General features: G+C 53.9%; 1 protein-coding gene across 1 annotated transcript in view; it reads right to left on the bottom strand.

Moving 5' to 3' along the window:
* Positions 1-23,885, bottom strand: part of NKD1 (NKD inhibitor of Wnt signaling pathway 1) — an 83,448-nt gene extending 59,563 nt beyond the window's left edge. Inside the window, exons 1-3 of the mRNA XM_028095789.2 lie at positions 23,710-23,885; positions 23,540-23,572; positions 22,692-22,825 (exon numbers count right to left, since the gene is read on the bottom strand). Coding sequence (XP_027951590.1) covers positions 22,692-22,825; positions 23,540-23,572; positions 23,710-23,734 — 192 coding nt within the window. The 5' untranslated portion in view covers positions 23,735-23,885. The remainder of the gene's footprint in view (positions 1-22,691; positions 22,826-23,539; positions 23,573-23,709) is intronic.
* Positions 23,886-24,913: the final 1,028 nt, after the last annotated feature.

The following is a 24,913-nucleotide window of genomic DNA, read 5'->3' as shown; positions in this document are numbered from 1 at the left end:
GGGCTTGGCAGAGACTGGCTTTGGATCCAGTTCTGCCTGACTCAGAGGTTCACTCGAACCCAATGCCACGCTGCCTCCAGGTTGGTTAAGAAGAACCATGGTGGTGATGACAAGCACCCATTTTTACCGATGAGCCAGTTGGCGCACAGAGGATTTCTCTTTTTCCCGGGGTCCCACAGTGGACCCCGTGAGCCCCAGCCTGGCTAGAGCACAAAGAAAGAAGGTGGGGCACATGACCCTGCCACACCCAGCCTTTCGCCAGCCCCAAGCCCCATATGGGGTCGAAGAAAAAGCACATTAATTCCAAAGAATATCCAAGATGGAAGCGACTTAGAAGCGCGTGAGTCCAGCTATCCCCACTATTTACAGACAGGGTAGTTGAAGCCCAGAGGGGAAGGAATGTGTCCAAAGCACAGAGCAAAGCAATTCCATTCTGCAAGTTGTTGTGTTTGTTTGCTTGTTTGTTTGTTTAAGTAGACTCCACACCCACCGCGGAGCTCAACACGGGGCTTGAACTCACCACCCTGAGATCAGGGCCTGAGCTGAGATCAAGAGTCAGATCCTAACTGACTGAGCCACCCAGGCGCCCCCCCATTCTACACCGTGATAGGCCTGGAGCTGCAGGGGTTAATAACAGCACCTGCCCCGGATACCACAGAGCAGATGTTCATGTGGGAGATGAGCAGCAACTCAATCACCACATGAATAATTTGCTAATGCCAAATGGTGATAAGCACTCCCCAAGTGGAAGGAGCTGGGTGCTAGGAGAACAGCAGGAGGAAGGAAACTCACTGTGAGTGGGGCCTCAGGGAAGTCTGCACCGAGGCAGTGATGTGGCAGTTGAGCCCTGAAGGGTGGGTGAGGAAGAACCAGGCAGAGAGTATCAGGAAGAACACCTCAAGTAGAGGGGACAGCATGTGCAAATGCCCTGAGGTCGGAGCGTGATGGGTGTGTTCAAAAAAGACCAGAGTGCCTGGGACCAAGGGAGTGAGGGGAAGGCAGAAGGAGAAGAGAGGTGGGGAAGGGGCCAATCATACTCAGTCTTGTAGACTATAGGAAGGATTTGACATTCTTCTAAAGGCTGCAGAAAAGCACAGTAGGGATTTAAAGAGGGGCATGATTCTGTAAAATCCCAGTGTGTCCTGTAAGGTCAGCCTGGCTGAACGACAGAAGGTAACATCAGAGGCTTTGGAACCCTCCAGGAGGGATATGATTGTGGCCTCGACCAGACAGGGACAGCGACGAGGCAGCAGACAAATCGAAGAGGTGTTTGGTCACAGAATTGACAAAAGTTGTCCATCTGCCGGCTATTCGGTTGAGAGGGTTGAGAGGAAGAGCCGGGAATGACCTCCAGCTTCCAAACGGAGCAATGGGGGAGTGGAGGGCCGGTCATGGGTTTCCCAGGAAGACGGAGAGAGCCGTTTGGAACGGGTTATGTTCGGGTGTGTGAGCAGCACCTGAAACCCCCAAGACCCCCACTTGCCCCCCAAAGCCACCATGTGTGGAGACTCCGGGGTCGGGGGGGGGTCCAGCGGGCTGAGGGCCCAGCAGGTCTTCCACACCCTAGCCGTGCGGCCCAGCGGCCTCACTCACCACCTCCTCATACAGAAGGCACAGCCCGGCATCTGTGCCTCTCAACGGTGATCTCAGAAGAGGGAATCTGGTTTTGTTACTAAAAGGCGGTAGTCCCCAGGCCAGGGTCCGTGTCACTAACAATTTCCAAGGCCTTGAAAGGGACCTTTAATCCAATTGTCTGTGTCGGGCAGTCAATGGGGCAGCCCCTCCTCCCCCCTCCACCTTCCTGCAGGCTCTCGCTTTGAAGGCGGCCCCAGGGAGGAGATGCCCAGCACAGCCCCGCCCTGACAGCTGGACACCCCGAGCCCCTCTGCCACAAGCCGGGCAAAGGCCACGGATGAATGGCCCTCCATGTGGACCCCCCCCAACCCAGTGCCGGGTGCACTGCTAGCATGATTGGGGATGGGGGCGCCCCGTGCTCAAATACCCTCCAGCCACATGTCCTTGCCCTGTACAAAGTGCTCTGCAGACGTTAAGGTCTTCCCAGGGATTCCAGACAGAAAATCGGGTGAACAGACGTTACCGTCACTCTGTGAGTTGGCCTCGCTTATCACATACGAATAAGAATTAACAATAATAACTGCCCTGTTTATCAGGTACTGAGCAAAGTGTTTCACCTTTAATCTACATAACAGCTCTGCAGGATAAGGACCATTTCTCCTCCCATTTTACAGATGAGGAAATAGAGGCACAGAGAGGTTAAGGAACTCGCCCAAGGTCACACAGCTAATAGGAGGCAGAGCCAGCATGTGACTCAGGTCTGACTGTCCCTGGAGCAGAGTTTCTCATGCCTTGTTATCTGCCCCCTGCCCCACACAGAGCCTACTTACACCTTTTTTCCCAATCACGTGAAATTTTAATACCGCAAATATACTGTGTAACTATTTACGTAGACCAACATGTATATTTGTGCTTCATTCCTAAAATGAATAAGAACTTTTTGCCCCTGCCCCCCCCCCCCACGGCCCCAAGAACCAACTTTTGCCTCCTTGGGGACAATATCATCATCGAGAATGGTCTAGCATCTAGACCAAAGCTGCTCAATGGGAATCAAATGCAAGCCATGTTCGTAGTTTAAAATTTTCTAGCAGCCACATTAAAGAAATTAATTTTAATAATGTAATTTAGCCAATGCATCTAAAAATTGCCCTAAGTATTATCATGATACGTCATCAATGTAAAAATTGTTCACGAGAAATTCTACAGCCTTTGTTATCATACTAAGTCTTCGAATTCTGCGCAGTAGTCACAATCCAGCCCAGCCAAATTTCAAATGCTCAACAGCCGTGTAAAGCTCATGGCTACCATAGTGGGCAGCATTCTAACCACCCTGCTGAAGCAATATTGTTTGTCTTTCCCAGAACCTTGAAAATTAAGCTTTGAGAGATTTTCTCTATCCAAGGAACCCTAGGGAGAGTCACTACCCCTCCTAGCCAGTGGGATCCACTTACTATGTTCTCAGGGCATACTGTGGACGAGACATGCTACGATGCTTTCAAGGAGCCACAAAGAGGAGTAAGAACTGGCTTCTACCTGGGCAGCGTATAATCTAAAGTGGGGAGCGGAGGGGAGTGAAAAATGTGCCAGACCCTTCTGTACACATGGCCTTGAGGCTTCCCACCCATTTCCTGATGGTCCTCATGCTCACCCTAGAAGAGGGGGAGGGAGTCCTGTTATTTCCAGCCCCTTTTATGGATGAAGAAACTGAGGCTGGAGAGCATATGGATCTTGCCCAGGGCCCACCTATGGGACTTGGCTAACCCAGGTCGGGACACAGGAGGTGTCGGCGAAGCGACAAGGAAGGCTTTTAGGAAAGAAGGGGGCAGACTCGGAGAATGGCTTTGGGAGGGGTGGGGTTAGTGAATGAATGATGGAGGTTTCATGGGAAGGAAAAAGGACATGAAGGTGTCAAGGATAAAGAAGGACCGGGTGTGTCCGCAGGGAGTGAACGAGCAGCGTGAGGATTCCTAGCAGAAGGCACAGCACCTCGAGCCTTTGAGAGGCAGAGATTCTGGGCACTGAGATGCCTCAGCACGTAGCCCGTGCGTGAGCCACTGCATGAGAAGGGTCCACGTCCAATCATCTAGCCATGGAAAAGCACCCAGTGCCCAAACCCACGGGCCATAATGACCGTGGAATCCAACTTCCCAAAATATTTACCAGAAGGCTCTGGGCACCAGACTCCATTCTGTAAACTTGGATGCCATTCCAAAGCCAAACCAATAGATCTCCTGGAGAACAAGATAAACTCTCCCTCACATTCTAAATAACGAAAGGGAGGTGAGGAAGAGAATGACATCAATCAACCCTCTCCAACTGCCCAACTTAAAAGGGATGATGGTCAGCAGCAACAAAGGGGCAAGGATGCTGTCTCCTTATCAGGCACATGGCTGCCCCAGACACAAACAAAACTTTTGGCAGGCATTCTTCTTCCACATCGAGGGGGGAAGGGGAGAACAAAGTCTCCATCCACAAAGGTCAAACCCATCCTCCTTGAGTACGATCAAGCCAACATCGTCTCCCCTGATTTCCAGGCGAGAACAGTCCCTTCCATGAACTGAAATACTGACCAGCTCAAGGAATGAGGCCCATAAGTCTCCAACGGGCTGGGGTGGCCCAGATCTCAAATCCCTCACGACTGCACTATCAGACCAGGAGTCTCCGTTCCGGACTCAGCAAATAGGCCCGCTGCACTTGAGAGCGCTAGCAAAGGAAGCGGCACAATAAGCGGCGTCTGGAATGTGGACCGAAGGAAGGCCGGTCTCCCTGCCTCAAGTCATCACCGTGGACACCACGGATCGAGTAAACGAGGAAATGCTGGGCATGGGTAGTCCCACTTCATCCTCAAAAGCCCAGGTTACACACGGACCCAGAGTCACACACCTGGTTGATGGCACGGACTGCTCTGACCTAGGCCTGCTTCTTTCCAGCCCGGGGCCTCACATACTGGCATGCCACCCCAGGGTCTCCCCGTCTCTGCCACGTGCCCCCAGGCCCAAACTCCAGCTCTGACCACTGCCCTTCCCTGCTCTGTGACTTTAGGCTTCCTCCTGCCTGTGTAACAAGCCCAAAATCCCCAGGGGAGGGTTAAGAGAAGGTGGGTGCATGCCCGGGAGCCCCCCGGACCCCCACACCATCTCTGTCACCCACTCCCAATTCCAGAAATGCAGCCCAGCCTCTCACACGGCCCGTCGGAGAAGCGGGCTTCCTAGCATAATATTTTCCTCCCACAGAACATGAGAATAAAGGGCTCTTTGCTTGTCTCCTGAAATAACTGGCTCTCACCATAAAGCAATCTTCTGCCCAGTAAAAATATTTCTGTAAAACTGGGAAACTCTATCTGTGGTTCCTTCTCTGAAAGTCAAAAATCTTGGAGAGCAAAACATGGCAGGGGCAGACTATATGACAAGCTCATGAAGTCATGTCTACCCAGAAGTTCCCTCCTTAATACTGTGATTAATTCGCTGTTAACCACAAGGACTTTGTGTCTTAATACTCTCAAAGTAGAGCACCAGTTCGCGTTTCTACAGAACAATACCCACCACCCCAGACCTGGTGTCCAGCCCGGCCGGTGGCAGAGCCCCCAGCTGGGGTTTTGCTGAGATCGGGGAACTCCTTCAAGCCCCGGAACACACAGGTGAGCCGTCACCTGTGACCCGTCCTTGGCCAGACAGGAGACACGGTTGTGAAAATAAGTGAGGGGTGTCCGAAGATCAGAATTTAAAGGTACCCACAATCACCCCAAACTAACCCCAAGACACCTGGATGAGTCACAGGAGCCTCCTGGGCCTTCGTTTTCCCAAAGCGAAATAGAGATGAATGGCCCCAGCAACTCCTCAGCAAACAAAGATGTTCTCTCTGAACTTCTTCGTCCACCAGACAGAAACCAAGCCCCTTCCAGGTGCTGTGTTGGACCCCCGAGAGATGTGAGTGGGTTTCCGGGGAATCTTCCAGAACCTACCAGCAGCTCTGGTGTGTTTACTGAGTGCTTACTGCATGCTAAGCCTTCAGTTGCTCCATGCATTATTTCCTTTAATCCTTGAAACTACTCCAAGAGGTGGGTACTTCTTTTTTCTCATTTTACAAGTGACGAAATTAAGACCCACTGTCAATACAGTCAACATGGTTCCCTATAAACCCACATCCAAAGGCCAGGTCCAAAGCTCCGTGGCCCCTGGAATTAGAAGAAGATCCACGTGAGAAATAATAATAATGATAATGAAGTTAAAAACAAAAAAGCCGGGTGGCTCAGTCTCGTTAAGCGTCTGCCTTCGGCTCAGGTCATGATCCCAGGGTCCTGGGATCGAGCCCCGCAGTGGGCGCCCTGCTCCGCGGGAAGCCTGCTTCTCCCTCTCCCACTCCCCCTGCTTGTGTTCCCTCTCTCGCTGTCTCTCTCTCTGTGTGTCAAATAAATAAATAAAATCTTCAAAACAAAACAAAATAAAACACAAAAGCCATACAAAATAAGGCAGAGGTTCTTAACTAGGAAGCTGATGGGTGCCCTGAAATTGGAGTTAAAGGTATGAGAGCCTTTATTTGAAGAGAATGACACCATCAGATTTAGCAGATTCCCAAAAGGGTCTTGTTATCTACTCCCTAAAGGTTAAGATCATCATCACTAAGAAGCTAGGAGCTTGAAAGGAAGGCCGTGACCCATGTGGGCTGCGTGGCGGAGGGGACAAACCACCAGGGCTCTTCTGAGATCCAGCAACAAGGAGTGGTTGTCCCCAGAGAGTCAGCTGACTGTCGGCTGCGCTGTCCCCACCCATGCCCACCAGCAGCTGACAGGAGCCACAGTCAGTGAGTTGTACCCCAGGGGCCAGGCAGGACACAGATGCTGGCCCCCTCCCTCCAGTGTGCCTTCTGCAGCTTTCTCCTCACAGGTGCTTTTTCTCTGGGGAACCGCCCACCCTCTCCCCTGAACCCCCTTGAGGTTTGGGGCTGATCCCGGCCCCACTCCAGGAAGACCATGTTGACCCAGGACCATCAGAAGTGGAGGGATTGGTTCTGTGATGGGCACGTGACCCAAGTCAAAATGATAGCAGCCCAGCTTTTGATCTGGCTAAACCACTCCCTTCCAGCCTGAAACAGCAGCCCGGACCACTGGGTGCCAAGGGGCCACCACCTGGGGAGAGCCTGTGCCTAAAAACGAAGCCAACCCCAAAGAAAGCAGAGCTGAAGGCGCAGACCACCGGCCTGGGACGGAGTTGGAGCTCTGGGATCCAGCGTACCCGAATTCAATTCACCCTCGGAACTTGCCAGTGACACAGGCCAATAACATGCCTTTGTATGAAACAGTGGGGATGGGTTGAAAACCCAAGGGATCCTGACTAATCCACACCAAGAAAGGTCGCACTTACTTAACCACAACACCCACCCTGAACCCACAGCCCTCCCGTGTTCTGAGGACACCAAGCCAGGGGAGAAACTCTGGCTTTGCCAGAAAAGCAGTAGAGCCACCCCTGGAGATCACATCAGGGTGTGCGGTGTGTGTTGGAGCTGGGGTGTGCATGCAGAGGAAGAGCTATAGAAATGTGCACCGTTGACCTAGGGTAGACTAGAGGCACAAGCCCCAAAGTCACCTAGCTGCCCAGCAATAGGGAATCAGTGCAGTAAATTATGGTCCATCCTTAGAATGGAAGGTTTGAGAGCCATGAAAAGCAGTAAGATTCAATGCACTGATAAGGACTGATATCCAAGATGCACTGTTAACAAAGCAAGGTGCAGAACCAGATTATGACTGAAGGGAACACAAAGTCTCTATCACTTTTTCATGACTCCCCACCTCACATCCATTTTTCAATTAACCTACAGATACCAGTCCAATTGGCCTAGAGGGCTTCTGCCGTCTGGGCGGGGTAAGGATGTACACACCCACAGAGCGAGGCAAGACGCACCGGAAGAACCAGAAACAGCAGGTGCCCAGGGAGAGGGGCGCTGGGAGGCCAGGGGCAGTGTGGCAAGGAGGCTTCCTTTTCTTTACATAACCTTTAGTACTATTTTGAAAGCCTTTATTTTTATTTTTTCCACGTGCATTACTTCGTTTACAAAAAGGAGAGAGGCGAAGACCGTTTCGAAAAGGCAGGGGAGATGCGAGAAGAGGCTCTCTTCGAGGGCTCAGAGAGCGGAGGGACAGGACCTGACTTGCTGCCCCTCTGGGGTCACGTGCCCACGGACCAAGCTACTAGCCCCTCTGAGCCTCGGCTACGCGGCAAGTGTTCCCTGAGCACCTGCCATGTGCCGGGCTGTGCAAAAGGTCCCGAGGGTGCCGTGGTGAGCCACACAGAACCAGCCCCATGGACTCTGCCGTGCGGCCTCCGTTCCCCCATCGTATTAGTGCTGGCCCTGGCCAGCTTTCTCTAAGTATTAAATGCCTGACCAATGGCTGGGAGGAAGGCTTTGCAGACCATAAAGCCCTGGTTCTTCCTCCTGGAGAAAAGTTGGCCCCCCTCAGGACTGCCCCAGGAGCGGGTTGTGCCTCCAAGCTCCACGCACCAGGGCCAAGGTGACAGGTCCTCACCCAAGAAGCCCAGAAGCAAGATGGCAAGCAGGCCCCTCCCAAGGTTAAGAAGGCTGGGAAGGCCTGCTTGGTGACACCAGGAGAAGGTGCTCCAAGCCACCCCCTGGAAGGACCCCACGATCCTTCCCATCACTGGCACAGCAGTGGCGGGTGGGGCTGCCTGCCTCCAAGCTGGAGGGAAGCCATGCCTCCAAGGAGCGGGGTCTGAAAAGACCCCAAGAAGGGTTTCACCAGGGCTTTCCACCAGCACCTGCTGCAGATAACTCCTTTGACCCCGCTCAGGATGGGTGTTAGCCTGATGTGTCGCAGCACTGGATCTTTCCCGTTGGTCCAGAGCTGTGCGATCCATGAGGGAGCCGCTAGCCCAATGTGGCTATCTAAAGGAATTCAAATACAATATATTGAAGATTCAGTTCCTCAGTCCCAGAAGCCACATCCCAAGGTGCTCAAGAGCCACAGGTGGCTAACAATGCCCCTACTGGACAGTGCGGACACAGAGCATTGTCATCATCACAGAAAGTTCTCTCGGACAGCGCTTGGCTCGAGGTCCTTTTAACGTCGCCTTCCTTCCAGTTACAAAACGAGGGTCCTGGCAGGTCTTGAAAGAAAGGCCATGTATCCACAACTGTCAGTAAAGATCAAAATCCACTTGTAGGTTTAAGATGCCACAGCCACGGGGAAATGCACAGAAGCAGACAGAACCATTGACTGAGCTGGTCGTGAGTCAGGGACTGCGCCGGCTTCTCCACGGGGCCACTCCCACGGTCCCTACAGCTCTACAGATGGGCAGCGCCCTCCCTGCCTCAGCCCCTCACCTTCCGGCCCCTCCCCGACAGCCTTTCCTACAGTGCCCAGGCAGGACGGGCATCACCCAATCCAGAGAGCTCCGATTAGAGAGCATCCTGGGGTGGGGGAGAGGGCCCCCAAGGGCTCTGCCATCCGAGACAGCACGCAGGAAGTTCTGATGCAGGTGATCCTCACTGTCCCCTACGCCCTTCCTCACCCCACACCCCCCTCCGGCCACTGTCTTCTCTCTCCACCCCCTCCAGCAAAGCCTCTCCATAGATCTCCTGCACACGCGATCCACTTCTCATCTCTCATTCTCTTCTAAAACCTATGGGCTTTTTGAAAAATACAAAAGTATCCATGCTCATTGGACTGAAAAAAAAAAAAAGTCAAACAATGTAGAAACATCTAATGTGAAAAGTGAAACTCCTTCTCTCCTCACCACCTCCCACCACTCCAATCCTCAGGGAAGCAGCCTTTGACAGTGTATCCTTCCAGATCTTTCTCTGTGCACCTGCAAATATACAGACATGGGCCTGAATAGACTTTTGTATCCTGCAAAAAACCGGGACCACGTTATACTTCTGTTTTGCTCTCGCTTTGCTCATTCAATAGCATTTCAGGGCCTCCCTCCCGTCAGCCCACTGCCCACCCTCACTCGCCCTGGCTTCACAAGTCACAGAGAGATTCGTGACACAGCCACCCCGTGTTTGTTAGCTATCTCCCGGTGACGGATATTTGAGTTGTTACACATTTTTCACTCTTCCAAATAATGCAGCCGTGGATGTTCCTGCAAGTGAGCAGAGCACATACTTGCAAGGCTCCCTCAGTCCCTTCACGACCCAGGCCCGTCCCGCCTTTGCTGTCATGCCACCAAGACAACTCCTGCCACATCCAGCTGTAAGCACCAGGATCCCATATGCATCGGACACCTTGCAGCCCCTTTTCTGACTCAGCCTCTGGGCAGGTTCTCTCCAGGAGGCCATCCTCTCTGCTAGACTACCTTGATGGCCCCCAATAAATGCCACCTCCCAGTATTTATGCCCCCGCGTAGTCCCTTCCCCTGAACCTGGCCTCGACTTATGACCTGCTTTAACATTGAGAATGTGGCATTGCCAATTCTAGGCCTAAGCCTTCAGGAGGCCTGGCAGTTTCCACTTCTGTACTCCCGGGAAGGCAGCCACCAAGTAGGGAGTCAGCTTACCCCAAGACCACCATACCCTGAGGAGGCCCAAGCGAACCATGTGGTGAGGCCGCGTGGAAGAGGACCAAGGCCCCAGGCATAGGACCCAAGTGGAACCCTTGGCCCCTGGCTATTCAAGCCATGCCAGCTATGCCACGTGAAGCCACAGACAAGTTGCCCCTGCCAAGCCCAACCCAAATTGCATAATGCTAAGAAAATCGTAAAAAGATGAAGTCACTAAATTTTGGGGTAATTTGTTACACAGCAAAAGAGAACCCAAGCACCCTCCTTTTCTTCAGTGTATTTGGAGAGGCAGAAGCAAAGGCCACGAGAGGTCACATTAGCTACCTAATAGCCAAGCCGGGACCACCCCCAGCTCAGGATGCCCAACACAGTACTCTGTCTAGTCCCCAAAGATTCAGCCACGAGTTCTTCCAGGAGGCAGTTGCTGCTCAGAGGTTGGTTCTCAAGTGAGAGGGCTTGGGGACCCACAAAGGACTCCTCATTCTCTTCGTGCCCAAAGCAAAGGGAGTAGGTGGGCAAGAAAGCACCCCCAGCCATCCTGGGAGAATCTGTTGTGACCAAATAGTCAGCAAACCAAAAGGCCCTGAGGTTAAGAAAGAAAACTTTGGCACAGAGAGGTTAGGGAACTTGCCCAAGGTCACACAGCTAGTGAGCAGCGGAGCTGGGGCTTGAAAGCAAGCATTCAGGCTCAGAGCCTGCACCGATAACCAAACATCAGTGTTTTCCAACACCTCAACCCGCAGTAAGAATTACATTTTAGAATGGGCCTCTATATATACGGATTTGGGTATAGATGTGTAGGTAGATAGCCACAGATCTAGACTGATCGATCTATTATCTATAGACATGAATATCCATGCCTTTAAACTAAACAAAAAGTCACACAAAGCAATATTTCCTCTTACTCTAGGCGATGTTCTCTCCCGTTTTTATTCTATTTCTTTTTTCTTTTTAATGATGGTCACTAAATTGATTTCATGAGCCACGAATGAGATTAAAACATATGGTTGAAGGTGAAAAAAAAAAAGAAAACAATCTCATCTATAATGATGGAAGACAACTCTAAAATCAGATTAAGCTGAATTTGAATCTTGCTGGAGCAAGATCCTACTTCCAAGTCAAGTGACTTTGGGCAAGGAGGTAAATCCTTCAGTGCCTCAGTTTCTCCAGCGGTGAAAGGAGGATAGTTAAGGGCACCTGCCTTCTAAACGGTGCCGCGAGCACTGAGCGGTATGGGCCACGCGTGGCTCAGGGCCTGGCGTGCTGAGGATGGCTCGGCATGGGGCGCGGAACAGAGTGGACACTTAGTAACCACATTGAGGCTGCAGCCATAGAACACTGAAAAATGAGGCACGAACAAGACCAAACGAGGCATGAACAGGACCGATCGAGGCCCCAGGCTCCTTTGAATTTCCAGGGCAGGGGAATAAAGGCGTCTCCCCAGTGCCCATTGAAAAAACTTCATTCTTGGTCTGTAGCATTTTCTTCATCATCTTTTTGCTTTTGAAGTCTCTCCAGATCACTGGGGGAAAGACGGGTAAAGTAACAGAGTCGAGGTCAAAAACTGCCCTGCAACAAGGCTCCCTCGGGAAGCCAGGTGGGGCATGGCCGTGTGGTACCCCGAAGTAGTAGTCCCAAACCCACTCACTGGGGCCACCGCAAGCCCACGCCTCTGTGTGAGGGGCCTGCCAGCCTGCATGGCCTTCTGGAATTAGAAAGACATCCTTGGGCCTGAGCCCATTTGGGAGGCTCTGGTCTTCCCCAGCCCTCACCTGTGGCCTGAGGGTCGCCAGTCCAGCCCTGCTAACAGGGCCCCTTTATGCTCTGCCCTGGCCTCTTCGGGGCCCCAGATCAGTACTCAAGGCCAGGGGGCTTGGGTAGCACACAGTGGGCCAGCCAATGAGCTCCATGTGTTCTCCCCTTACCTCCCATCCAGCCAGAAAGGAGAGCAGACATCAGTAAAAAAAATCAAATCACCTGCAGTGGGTGGACCAGGACTCGTGGTGGGTTATGACATATAACAGACCCCCCCACCCCCATCTCTCCACCCAACCCCAGGCAATGCCTACCCACCTCTGCTGGAAAAATGCATTTCTGTCCTAACTTTTCAGAGCCTGGAGTCCGGTCCTGGGTCAGACACTCAGGAGGGAGTTGAAGATTTTCTGCACTGATCACGGACTTTGCACTTCCCTCTGTCTGAGATGCCCCTTTCCTTAGTCGGCTATTTATTCTTTGGGTCGCAGCAACTTAAATGACACCCCCCCCCCGTCCACAGTCGAACCTCCCTTACTCTCCCACCACAGCCTGCTCTTTTCCTCATCACGTTACCACGCAGCTGGGTGATCATTAGCAAGCTGTAAGAGGAGAGACAGCTGATTTACTCTCCCTGATTGGCTGAGGGGAACTCATTTCCCACTTAGAACACTCCATGAGCTAGGAACCAAGATTCTACCCATTCCACAGATGTGGGAACTGAGGATCAGAGATGAGCCCCCCAGCTGGGGAGACATGCAGCTGGGAGTCAGGAGTCGGACCCAGGAAGTCTAATTCCTTAAGCCACGCCTCTGCCACCTGCTCTGTGCGCACACCGGGGCCTCAGCACAGCGTGGCCCAAACTCAAAGGCGGGTCTAATGGAGGTTAAGAGAACCAATGCAAGATGCTAGATGCAAGCTCAAAGTACGGACGAGTGCCGCCCACAAAGTGGCCCAACCCACATCTCTCCATGCTTACCCCACCTGCCCCTCCCACGGTGTCCTGCCCACCCGAAAAATGCTGTCCCCGACTTCCCAGCCCCCAGGCTTCGCCGGGGCTGCTCCCTCTGCTCAGAGGCAGCCTGAGTCTGGCTCTCCCTAGCTGGGCCTGACACTTCCATATGCTGAGCCTGTCTCTCATCCGCATAACATGGGGGAACAACACACGGAAAAAACGCACGTAAAGCACGAGGCCACTTTCATACCCATGTGTATGTACTATTACCACTAACACCCTCGTCCCCCACCAAAATCTCATCTCACAAGCCAGGGCACAACGGGCCAAACCTAGCTGCCTGGGTCCACCCAAAGAAAGTATTTTCTAAAAGTGTTATTTGGTTGATGACAATTTTTTTTTTTTAATGAGAAGGATTTCACATAAAAATCCAGATGGCTGGATTCTCTTAATGATCAGATGTGGCAACACCAGGGCCACATTCCCACATGGCAACCACTGGCTGGGGCTGAGTGGGGCTGCCCCCTTGAGACAGGACGTGTGCCCCCAGTGGCCCCCAGTCCCCACCCCTCCTGCATGTCTCCCACCCAGCCCGCTACGTTCCTTAGTATGACTTCTCTGGCCCTTTAAACTCTGACCATCCTCAGAGCCTCCTCACACACCACCTCCTTCAGGAAGTCCTCCCCAAATCTCCATAGCCTGGTGTCTCTTGTGGCTTTATAACCTTAACAGTTCACTTGTACTGAGCACACACTTCTGTGCCAGGCAGGTATAACCATTTTACAGTTTGAGTCCCCACAACCACCTTGTGAAGCAGGTCCCATTATCATCCCCGATTTACAGATGAGGGAACCGAGGCCCAGAGTTGATTCTTCTATTGGCCTCCCCACCCCCATCCATTCCCTGCCCTCCTCTATGCTGCTCTGTGCCCCGGGAAGCTGACCCCCTTAGACCAATTTGCTGAAGCTGCCTGGTCTCTGGCTTCCAGCTTGGGCAATGGGAGGCCCTGGCAGGAAACCCGAGGATGCAAGGAGAGAGAGGTTGGGGTATTTCTCCCCGCCCCCCGACCCCGACTCCCTCTGCATCGTGTCTCTGGCTGTGGTTCATCTTCCATATCTAGAGCTCCTGCCTGGCCTTTTCCCTTCCTCAGCTGTGGTTTCTACAGGGATCCGAATCTAAAATACCCAACATTTCCTCCCCTGCCCTTTCTGCCCTGGGACAGTAACACCTCCCTGCCTTTGCCAGGGGCCAAGCACTCCCTGGGTGCCTCAACACCCCGTGAAGGTGCTGTAACCCTTCCCACACCTTCAGAAGTTCGTTTCCATTAGTTTAAACTGTCTAGAGTATAGGCCCCTGGCTGACACAGAGGTTAGACACTATGCCCAAGGTCCCACCGTCAGAAAATGGTGCCGCCAGGATTCGAACCCAGGATATCGGGCTCCAGAGTCCTTACTCTTTAACCATCACACTATGCTGCCTTATGTCCTATTCTCCTTCTCCTGGTCCTTCATCTGATGGTCGCCTCCTCAAGGGCCCCCCGGGTGACCCCCAGGAGTCAAGTGCTGTGCCTGGATTGATGCAGACATTCCAGAATCTCTCACTGAGCCCAGAAGACATAGTTACTTGATTCCTCTTTATCCTCCAGAGTATTTTTACAACTGAGAGCCCGTCCCCACATTCCTTCTTCCCGGGCATGAGAGCTCCCCCACTTCTGCCCTGCTGGCCCCTCACATAGGGCTTGCCACTCGTCTTCCCTCTAGACAAAGACCAAGGTCCATAACGTGGCTGAGAGGGCCCCCAGGCCCAGACTGTGACCCCTCCTCAGCCAAATGAACTTCAATCAGCATCTCAAACAAACTGCCCCCTTCACTACAGGGCTTTCTCACACACTGCTAGTCCATCTAGCAGACACTCATAGTGCTATTACACACCCCCTCCCCCTGCCTTGTTCCCCACCACCCCTTCCCCAATTCACCTTTGGGCTGAAATCACAGCTCCTCCAAGACCACCTCTGACCCAAGGCCAGTTGGCACTCCCTGCTCTAGACTCTCAGAGCCCCCAGAGTGTCCTCCAGCATTCCCCTAACATTGTCTTCATTGTTCAGTATCCACCTTCCCAAACTACGAGCCAATCTAATATGAATATCAATGCAAAAATCCAAAGTGAAAGATTAGCAAATCAAATACAGCAACATTTTAAAATAGCAATGTCTTGCGATGAAGAAGGACAGTGTTTAGGAATACAGAGAAAGTTGAACACTAGGAAATCTAGTGATGTAAATCATGCACATGATCATTTGTTATACTAGCAAAGGATGACAAGAGCCCAACAGCATTTGACAAAATTCAATAATGATTCCTGGTTTCAAAAATATTAGCAAGCCAGGGGTCGAAGAAAGCCTTTCTTAACTAGATAAGCAACAAACTAGTATTAAATAGTATGGGAGAGTCTAACCAATGCAATAAGATAAGAAAAACGGATGAGAGGCAAAGATGTTCATCTCTGTGTTCCACTTAGTTCCACTAAACTCTAAGTTCAGTGAGGCCGTGTGCTTCATAGTTTCCACACCATCTTAAGCACATGCAAATATCTGTGGAATGCACGGCCACCCAGATGAGGTCTGAACCCCATTCAATGTTCTCAAATCACCCCAGTACTCCTCCTTCGAGGTACATATCACAACTTAAATTGTGTCATTTGTTTTTAAAAATACTTCTCTTTTCCTACTAGAGCATAAACTCCATGAACACAAGTGGCATGCCCTCCTGGCAGAGCAAATGGATTCCTGGCCTAAAATAGGTACTCAATATCTGTTGCACCGAGGCAGGAAGGACTATCTGTGGACTTGAATAAAATGCATTAGTAGTTGCTAAGTTATAATAAGTGATTTCATCCTACTTCTCAGCTGGAAAAACCCGAGGCCCAGAGAAAGGAGGAGATGCCACACCACTGTGAAGCCCCCCTCCGGCACCCTTGGGTCCTCTGAAAGGCATCAGCCACACACGAGGCCATGCACACAGGGTGCTGCCCACGTGGCTCACCAAGTACAGAAAGTGAAGCCCAGACCGATTCCTCTAAGCAAACGCACACCCAGGGCACCGCCGGTGGGCAGAGCCGCCTTTCTGGGGCTAGGGATGACCCGTGGAGGGACCTGAGCTTTCCTCGCAAAGCCCTGTGGCTGCTGCCTACATGGATAAACAGCCCTCTCTGCCTCCCCGTGACGTTATCAAAGAATTACTTATGTCTCTGGAAATGCTTGTTTGGAAAAGGTTCTCCACCCCACCTGGGCTTGGCAGGAGGGGCAGCATCCTCGGGCCTGCCCTTCAGGGAGTGATCAGACTTTTCCCCAGCCCCTGAGGGCTCTCGGCCATTCTTCATACGAAGAGTCTGAAGCCAGCCATAAAGAAGCAGGCAGCCTCCCAGGATAAACGGAGCACGGTGACATCAAAAGACCGCCTTCCAGATTAAACAACTGAGGCCTTCAGCTCTCTCTGGCGTTTCTTCCAGGATATTCTGGGCTCCTGCCTCAGTTCTCCCTCAGATGGAATGGCAGATATTTTGTTTGTGAGAGTCTGAATTTTTTCCTTCCTCGGGGAGAGGGGGAGAGGGAGGAGGAGAGGGGAAGGGAGGGTGGGGAGAGAGAGCGAGTGAGAGGAAGAGAAAGAATGTCTGGGAGAGACAAGAGCCACAAAAAGAACATGTGTGAGCGAAAAAGAAAGGGAAGGCAGGGAGGCAGCCGGAAGCGCCTGCTTTGGAATCCAACAAGCGACCTAAAAATTCCAGAAGTTTCTAAACCAAAGCACACTGTTAACCCACAGTCAGGGAGGGAGGCTACGAGAGCCCCCAGGCCGGGCTGGGTGGGGTGCCTGGCTCCCAGGGCTAGCAGACCCCTTCGTGGGCACTGGCCCCTTGACCAGAGGGTCCCTTGGCACTCCTTTTTCTCAGACACATCAGGTAAACCAAGGCAAGGGGTCCTCTTCCCTCAGGCACAGGCTCACAATGGTTCTCTGGGGTTGGCTTGTCACTGCCTCTTACCCCCTAGTCCTTGGGGTGCCTCCCTCTGCCTTGAGCAAGCAATCCAATCCCACCCCTCAGGCCCCCCATATCCCACCACAGCTGGGCTTCTGGCCCTCTGGCCGACGCCCCCTCTCCCCACAGGAAAGCGGGGGCCACTGATCCATCCAAACAGCTGGAGTCATGCCCCCAAGGCCCCAAGTCCATGACACGCCACATCCATCGGCTCTAAGGCGCGTGCTGCTGGCTGGGGCGGCAGCTGACTGCCCGCCCCCCCCCGCCCCACCCCCGCTCCTCCACCCCACACACCTGTCCAGGGGACAGGTAGCTGGAGCATGCCATGAGCCACCAATGCGCAGGGCTTTTCAGAAAGCCTGAGCCCCAGGAGAGCTTTGCAGGCCCCACAGGCTGCAAGCCACTTGGGAGTCCACTCTCCCGGCACAACCAGCACCCAGTTCCCAGGGACAGTGGTGAGCCTGGGGCCTCCCACAGCTATTCCGTGCACGAGTACCAACTCTCTCCTCCCATACCCTCTTCCTCACAGCCTCTCAGGTCTCTGCTTCAATGCCACCTTCACGCAGCTTCTCCCAAGTGCTCCTGTCCATTAATGTGCCTGTAAGTACTGATTAGACTGGAAGCCTGTCCATTAATGTGCCTATAAGTACTGATTAGACTGGAAGCCATGGGAGGGCAGGGACCACATCTCGTTTATGTACCACTGTGTCCTCGATGCCTGGTCCAGCTAGGGGGTTCTTATGAACAACAATTCATTATTGATCATAATTAATAGCTGAGTACCTGAAAGCAAAGGCCTGATCCCACTCTTCCATCTGGGAGAGAATGAGGCAGGGAAGGTGGCCTAATCTATCTTCATTCATTCATTCAGCAAACACATCGTGAGTGTCCACCATGTGCCCTGGGGCTACCACAAGGAAGATGTATTCCTCAAAAAGTGATTCTTTCATTGCTGACGTTCTGTGTGGCTCTCTTAAGCCCTCACAGGGACAGTTCGTTCCCTGCGGGTGGTACCGGAGCTTCCCGGTGCTAGGAGTCCTCTCTGCCCCCCCGTGGCCCACCCTCTCCGCTCACTCCGGCCATCCCCACTGGGTGAGGGGATGCACCATTCCCCCAAGTTCTAGGACCCCAGGAGACATGCCATGCTTGCTTCCTGGTTCAGCCTCTCCCTGGGTTTATTACAGTTTGAATAAAACGCAAATGTGCAGGCGCTGTTCCTGACTTCCAGAGACTAGAACACGCATGGCCCCGACTCGTGGGGGAACTTCTCTCCCAAAGAAGAAAAGTTCCAAAGGTAGGAAGAGATGCTCCTCGAAGTCTCCCAGAGACCACATCACAGAGATTCATTAAAGTTTTCAGAATATGACACCCTTGCCCACCACCTGCCCTCCTGAGGGACCCAGCCCTATTGGAAACCAGAAGCCCCACCTGGCACTTTGCCCAGCTCAGGCCTCCCTATTCTTTCCCCCCCAACCCCCCCCCCGGGGTAGAGAAAGCTGCCAGATGGGGCTAAGAAGCTGGTCCTGGGTGCCATGGGCAGAGGAGACCCTCCATGGAGAACCCAAAGATGCCAGCAAGTGGACGCCCAGATGCCTCCACCAGCCTCAAAGCAAATCATCTTTTAATTCTGGAAACACCAAATACTTAATTTATGCTTTACCTCAAATGTCAAGTCTACCTCCCGGCACATAGCTTTGAAACCACGTAAGGAGGCCTAACGCTTTCCATATGGTGAAGACATGGGGCCTTTTAATTGTGCCAACTGGTATCATTCAAGGGTGATTCCCCTGGAATCCGGCAACTGGGGCAGCAGCTGGGCCAACAGCCAGCCTCCAACCTCATCACCCAGCCCCGCACGGCCCCGCGGGCTCCCACGCAGCCTGCGCCCTCCCAATCTTCCCCAAAAAGCAAAATGCACTAGGTGCCCCCTAATCAAATTACCAGCCTGCCTGGCGGCCACCTTCAACCCACAAGCAGGCTTGCCAGCACCACAGCTCTCAGCCCGACTCTTAAGGCAGATCTGCCATAAAAGAACAAAAGGGCCAAACCTGGGGTCAGGGGGATGGGGGCCCAGGAATTGCTGGTCCTACACATTCATGTCCGCACACGCAGGTACACACCTCGGAAGCACAGTGCACCCAGGTTCTGCTTGTCCAGGGGTTCGCCATCAGCCTCTCCATGTCCGCTACGTGGCTCCATCCCTCTACCAAGTTTTTGATTTCACCCATTATATTATATTACATTTTCCAGACCCAGTATTCGCAATTGGTGTTCTTTTGTAACCACCCGTTACGGTTTTGTCTTTACCTCTCCTTCTTTATCTCTTTGAGATTATTAGGCTTATTTAAATTTCTAAGTGTTTAGCACACTGTTGTCTGGCTTATAAATCGTTCACGTCATTGTTCTCTCATAGTACTCTGACCTGTCACCATCTCTCATCAGTTTTCTCCTCTGAGCTCATGATTCCTTGAAACCCCGCCCTTAGCCCGTTGTCCATCCAAGTGCGTCTACAACGGATGGTGGGGCAGGGGAGGGAGGAAACTTCTGGATTCCTAATCTGGGTTCCCATCTCTGCCCCACCAGTGCCTCAGCAAACCTCCTGGTACCTTTCTCCCTTTTGAACTCTTTTTCCAAGAGTCACATGCCATAACCTGGCCAGGGATGAGAATGTTATTATACCCATTTTGCAGATGAGCTTAGGTAAAATGGCTTATACAAGGTGGCAAGCTACAGTGGCAGAGCCTGGCCTCATTTATTTTTGTACTCAGGATGGCAGGCTTAGGTTAGCGCCAGCAAGGTCACCCTCTCCCATCCCAGGACCTTCCAAGCAACTGGGACCCACCCTAAACACTTACAAAGCTACTCAGGCCCGGTCAGGAAGGAAGAGGGCAAGCAGGGGCCCCTCCTGCTCCTGCCTGCCTCACCACCCGCCTCTTCCCAAAGTACTCAGCAGCTGGTCAGCATGCCGCCTCTCTGGAAATGAGTAAGGGAGGCACCCCCCACCCCGGGGCAGATGCTCTAGCACAGGCCTTTGCCAGTCATGGCCCCTGTTTTCTAGAAAGTGCTCCAGAAAGAGAGAAAGACAGAGTCCACATCAGCCGGCTGGCAACTTTATAGGGTTATGAGGAGGAGCAAGACAATGTAAGCAAAGTGCTTGACATACACAGGCACTTAATAAATAATAATGTTCATTGCAATAATAATAATGCTGGTTGGGTGAAACACTAATGTGCTTCCAGCCACCTTAGTGAAAGGTCAGGTGGAGTGGAGACAGAGACCATCCCTACGCCGGGCCTGGGGCTGGTGGGGGGACCTCTGCCAGCCCCCGGAATCCAGCAGACCTTGGAGCTCACACCCTACATCCTGATGATCTAATGGAAGAATCTGCAGCCACCCTTTCTGCACCACTGGGAATCACCAAAACTCAACTAGGCAGGAGGTTGCCCACTGCTGTCTCATTCACTATTTCTCCATGTCTCCCAAACTTCGGACATTCCATTTCCATAGTCACAATTTTGACCACTTTTACTTAGTATTTTGCTCGGAATCAACTTTCACCACTCTCTTTCAATTTAACTTCATCCTAAATGATACTATCCGTGAAATCATGGGTTTTACGTCCTAGTTACTATCTTTTCTGGTAACAGAAATGCTTGCCTATTAAGATAACAAACATTCCTCCAGGCACCACCTGAAATCAGTGCACACATCCCCACCGTGCAGCCCCTGACCTTGGGCTTCCCCTGACCTCTCCCAGGTTGGGCTCGCCATCCCCACCCCTGCATATTCGGTGGCTGGGCCAGGGCTGGTAGGAACCCCAGTGCCCGGGTCCCAGTCACCAAAGCAGAACTCCCCAGGAAGCAGAGGTTCCCTCCCCTTAATATCTTGGATGGCAGTGCCCGCCCTCCACTACCCAACATATGTCACGCGGCTGGCTCTGTGTCTCACATCTTCAAAAGTGCTTTGAACAAACATTAATGACCCCTCAGTGTTTCTCTGAGAGAGGGGGCGAGGAAGGGAGGGGGCAAGCACCACCCCATGCTGTCCTCAGCTGGGGGAATAAACCAGGCAACAAAATTCCATGACTTCACCAAAGCCACAGACTTAAGCTGGGCCCCCTCCCCACCCTCCCTCATTTCCCCCAATGGCAACTTTTACTGGCTCACATTCCTCTTGCTGGGAATACTACTATTTAATTAAAAACGACAGACTTTTGTTTTCCTTTCCTTCCTTCCTCCTCCCTCCCATCCTCCAGGACTGGATGCCAAGGAGACCCACCAAAAACATGCGGGTAACATTTGTTATGGCTTTGAAGATAAAAGTCAATTGAAGTAAACCCTCGCTGTATTTCAAGTTTCCCCTAAAGCATGGAGCAAGCTGCCTGGCAGTTGAGGAAAGGAAAAAAAAGGGGGGGGGGGGACTACAAATAAATGTCATTCTGCAGGAATACTTTGTAAAAATAAACAGGCTGAAAAAACCCAAAACTTGATTAATGGAAATCCACTCAGTTGGCCTCTGTCTTGAGCTGCAAATGCATTTGTTCATATGGCTAAATCGGATCATTTTCACTGGGCTTTAAATAAGTAAGTAGATCAAAAACTATAAATGGTGGGGGAAGAAAGGGAAGTTTGTAGTTCTGTTTCTAAAGGGCCTCAACCGCAGTGCCCCCCACCCACCCAGTTTTGACCTTTACTGGGGGACAGCAGCTCCAATTCCAGCCCAGCCAAGAGATGAAGAAAAATGGAGAAGAGAAAGCCCCCCAGCTAAGCAAGACAGTGGGAGGAGGAGATGGGGGCTTTTCCCAGATGCAGAGATTATTGCATACGTGCACAAGAGGGGACTTTATCCACAGGCTCACTTCCCAACACCGGCCCCTGCAACTGAGCTGCAACCAGCCCAGGTGCCACAGCCCCAAAACACACACACACACACACACACACACACACACACACACACACACACACACACACACACACCACATCTGAAAACTCCACAGGCCCCTCCCTAGCCCATGGATAAGACCAAAGAACTAACCAGACCTGAGACTCAGTCTGTTCCCCTCTAAGTTTAAAAAAAAAAAAAAATTAAATGTCACATCAAAAAGTTGATTCATCCTTTGATCCTTGGCTTGTTCGAGTTCCACGCAGACCATCTGAAAGCCCCGTGCAGAGTTCCAGAGCTCCTAGGACATCTGTGAGCACCAGTCCCAGGCCAAGAGCTGGGGCTGGACTCACTCACTTCCCTGTCACATCGACCACTCCCCCAGGAATAACTCCAACTCAGGGTGGGCCCTGGCTGCAGCAGCAGGAGACCCTCTCTCTCCCTGTGGGCCAAGTGAAGGGGTACCAGGTCTCAGTGCCCCCTAAGCTCTGCTATCTTGATCACAGTCTCTTCTACTGGGGTTCCTGGGCAGATGGTACTGATGAATGCCACAGACACTTGGAACACATTTGGAAGCCAGCACAGTCCCGCCCTCCACCCAGACACCCCTAGATGCCTTCCCTGTCTTCCTAGCAACCCCCCTCCAAATCTACCTTTGAATGCTGACCGCAGAAACAAGGTAGAAGTCAGAGCAGGCCCCCAAATTCCTCCAGCACACACAAGCTTCCCCACAGACTGGACCTGCACCACCTCCTCACCTAGGACTTTTCTCTCCCCAGACAGCCCTCTACCCCCAGCCAGGCAGGAGACTGACACCTGAGCCACCTCTAAGAGTCCCGAAGACATGGGGGTACCAGTGGTTTTGGTGGGGCAGGGGCAGCTGCAAAGGGACTTTCTGGACTTAGAAGCTGTGCCAAGAGGGTGCTAAAAGTTGGGGTGGGTAAGGAGACCCGTCTCTGGGGCTGAAATGTAGGTGGGGATCGTACCCGGGTTCCTCTGCCAACGGTGCCGGCCACCTGCGGCTGTCGGGGTCCAGAGCTGCCGCCTGGACAGCGCTGCCTCCCGATCCACTCCTCGATGCCTTTCCGGGCCCAGGCGGCGCTCACGGCGAAGCTGTCACCTGGGGCGGGGAAGACACGGAGCCCCTGAGTCTGGCCCCTGGGCCGAAAGTTACCCGAGAGAGGAGGGAAAGAGTGGGCTCGGCAGAGGCCGTGGGGCCAGGAGGGGGTTGAGGGCCGGGGCACAAACCGAGAGAGAGGGACGCAGGTACTTGGGAGAAAGGGGTTCAGCGAAGCCCCAGAAGCAGAGACCCAGAGGGGAGCGCGAAGGGGGAGCAGCACCCCGGAAAAGGGGTTTGGGGATCAGAAGAGCGAGCACCAGAGGCCAGGACGGCAGAGGAGAGGGGTGAGGGTCAGAAGACGGGTGCAGTGAGCACGGGATGAGGGAAAGCGGAAAACTGAGGGTCAAGAGAGGGGCGCAGTGGGCGCAAGAGCCCAGAGCTCGGGAGAAGGGGCTGAGGGCCGGAAAGAGAGGGGCAGGATCTTGAGGGAAGGGGCTTAGGAGTCTGAAGAGGGGGGCGCAGTGAGCGCGGAGGGCGGGGACCGCAAAAGGAGGGGTTGGGGGTCAGAAGAGAGAGCACAGGACGGCGAGGAGGGGGTAGGTGGGACAGAAAAGGGGGCGCGAAGGCTGCTCCCGGAGCGGGTCTGTGGGACTGGTGGCCAGAGTTGGGGGTGGGGGTGGCCCTGGTAATAAGATCCCGCGGGCTAGGCCATTCCGCCGCGATCCGCGGTGCTTCCCAGTCCATCCCCCCGGTCCGTGCCCCGCGCGCCCCTACCTTCCGGGCTCTCCCTGCGCTTGCACACGGCGGCTGCAGGCACATCGCGCGCGGCGGCGGCGGCGGCGGCGGCGGCGGGAGCCGGAAAGAAAGGAGAGGCAGAGAGTTAGCAATCGCGGGGGCGAGGGCGGCCGGGGCCAGGGGGCCGGCGCGCGGGCGGGGACACTGACCCGGCTTGGAGTGAAGTTTCCCCATGCTGGGGGCGCGGCGGGCGGGGGCGTCCCTAAGCCATGCGCCCGGCCCGCGGGGTCCGCGGCTCGCCGCGCCTCGCCTCGCTCTCCTCCTCCCAGAGCAACCCCGAGCCGAGCGGAGCCCGAGGCGGCGCCGGGACGCGCTCCTGCCGCCGTCGCCGCGGCCCGACTGACGCCCGGGCGCGCCGAGCCCCCAGCCCGCCGCCGCGGCCCGCGCCTCCCCGCGCGCCCATTGGCCGGGCGCGGCGCATCAAAGGCGAGGCGGGCCGCGGAGGGGGCGGGAGGGGGCGGGAGGGGGCGGGGAGGGGGCGGGCGGAGGGCGGGGCGGGACGGCGGGGCGGGGCCAGGCGCCGTGGGGCCGACGCAGCGCCCCCCTCCAGGCTGAGGTCTTCAGCCGGGCGCTGGGGGCCGCGGGGCCGACAGGTCGGGGGACCCGAGTTGGGGAAGGGCCTCTGGCCAGTGGGCGTATTGGACGAGACACCCTCCCGAGTCCGGTCTGCTTTAGAACAACCGCGGCCCTCGCTAACAGTATTGTGCCTTCCCTCCGCTCTATTTTCCTCGAAGAGGGCCGGGCAGGACTCAGTGGCTCCAATTTACAGGTGATGTGACTGAGGTCGGGGGAGGAGACGCGGCTTGGGCGCTGAGGTCGGCTGCGCGCCTGCTGCGCTGCCCCTTCCCGATCTTACCACGACCTGACTTTGGCGAAAAGTGTTCGCTTATTACTCGCCCCGTGCTCCCACTCCGCCCCTCTAAGTTTTGATTTAGGATCCAAGAGGAGCCCCCACCGCGCCTCGAGCCGGTTGTTGGCCCAGCTCACTGCTGGCGGCTCCAAGTGTCCGACAGCCACGAGTTGCCAGCCAATCGCTCGGATGCCTCATGCCGGGTCCGTGGGTGCCCTCCCCGGGGTCGAGGCGCGCTGCCAGCCGCGCGGCCCGGAAGGGGGTAACCGCTGGGTCTTTGATCTTCCCTGGTTTCCGCTCCCTGCTGCAGCTCGCCAGACCCAAGGGCTTGTTTGTTTTGTCTGGGGAAGTCTCTGCGGAGGGGAGGGCGACATCAAGGGGTTCCACCCCACCTTTGTGGTTCTCAGGGAGAATGCCTGCTCTGCTGGGGACATCGTGGGCCTGTTAAGTTCAACCCGGTACCTGGCGGCCTGGGCGTGGGAAAAGAAAACCCTGTGCTAAGG

Source organism: Eumetopias jubatus, unplaced genomic scaffold, assembly GCF_037043125.1.
Source record: "Eumetopias jubatus isolate StellerSeaLion01/CBP00866 unplaced genomic scaffold, mEumJub1_p1.0 scaffold_10, whole genome shotgun sequence".
Taxonomy (NCBI): Eukaryota; Metazoa; Chordata; class Mammalia; order Carnivora; family Otariidae; genus Eumetopias; species Eumetopias jubatus.
This window is presented reverse-complemented; position numbering and strand designations above follow the sequence as displayed.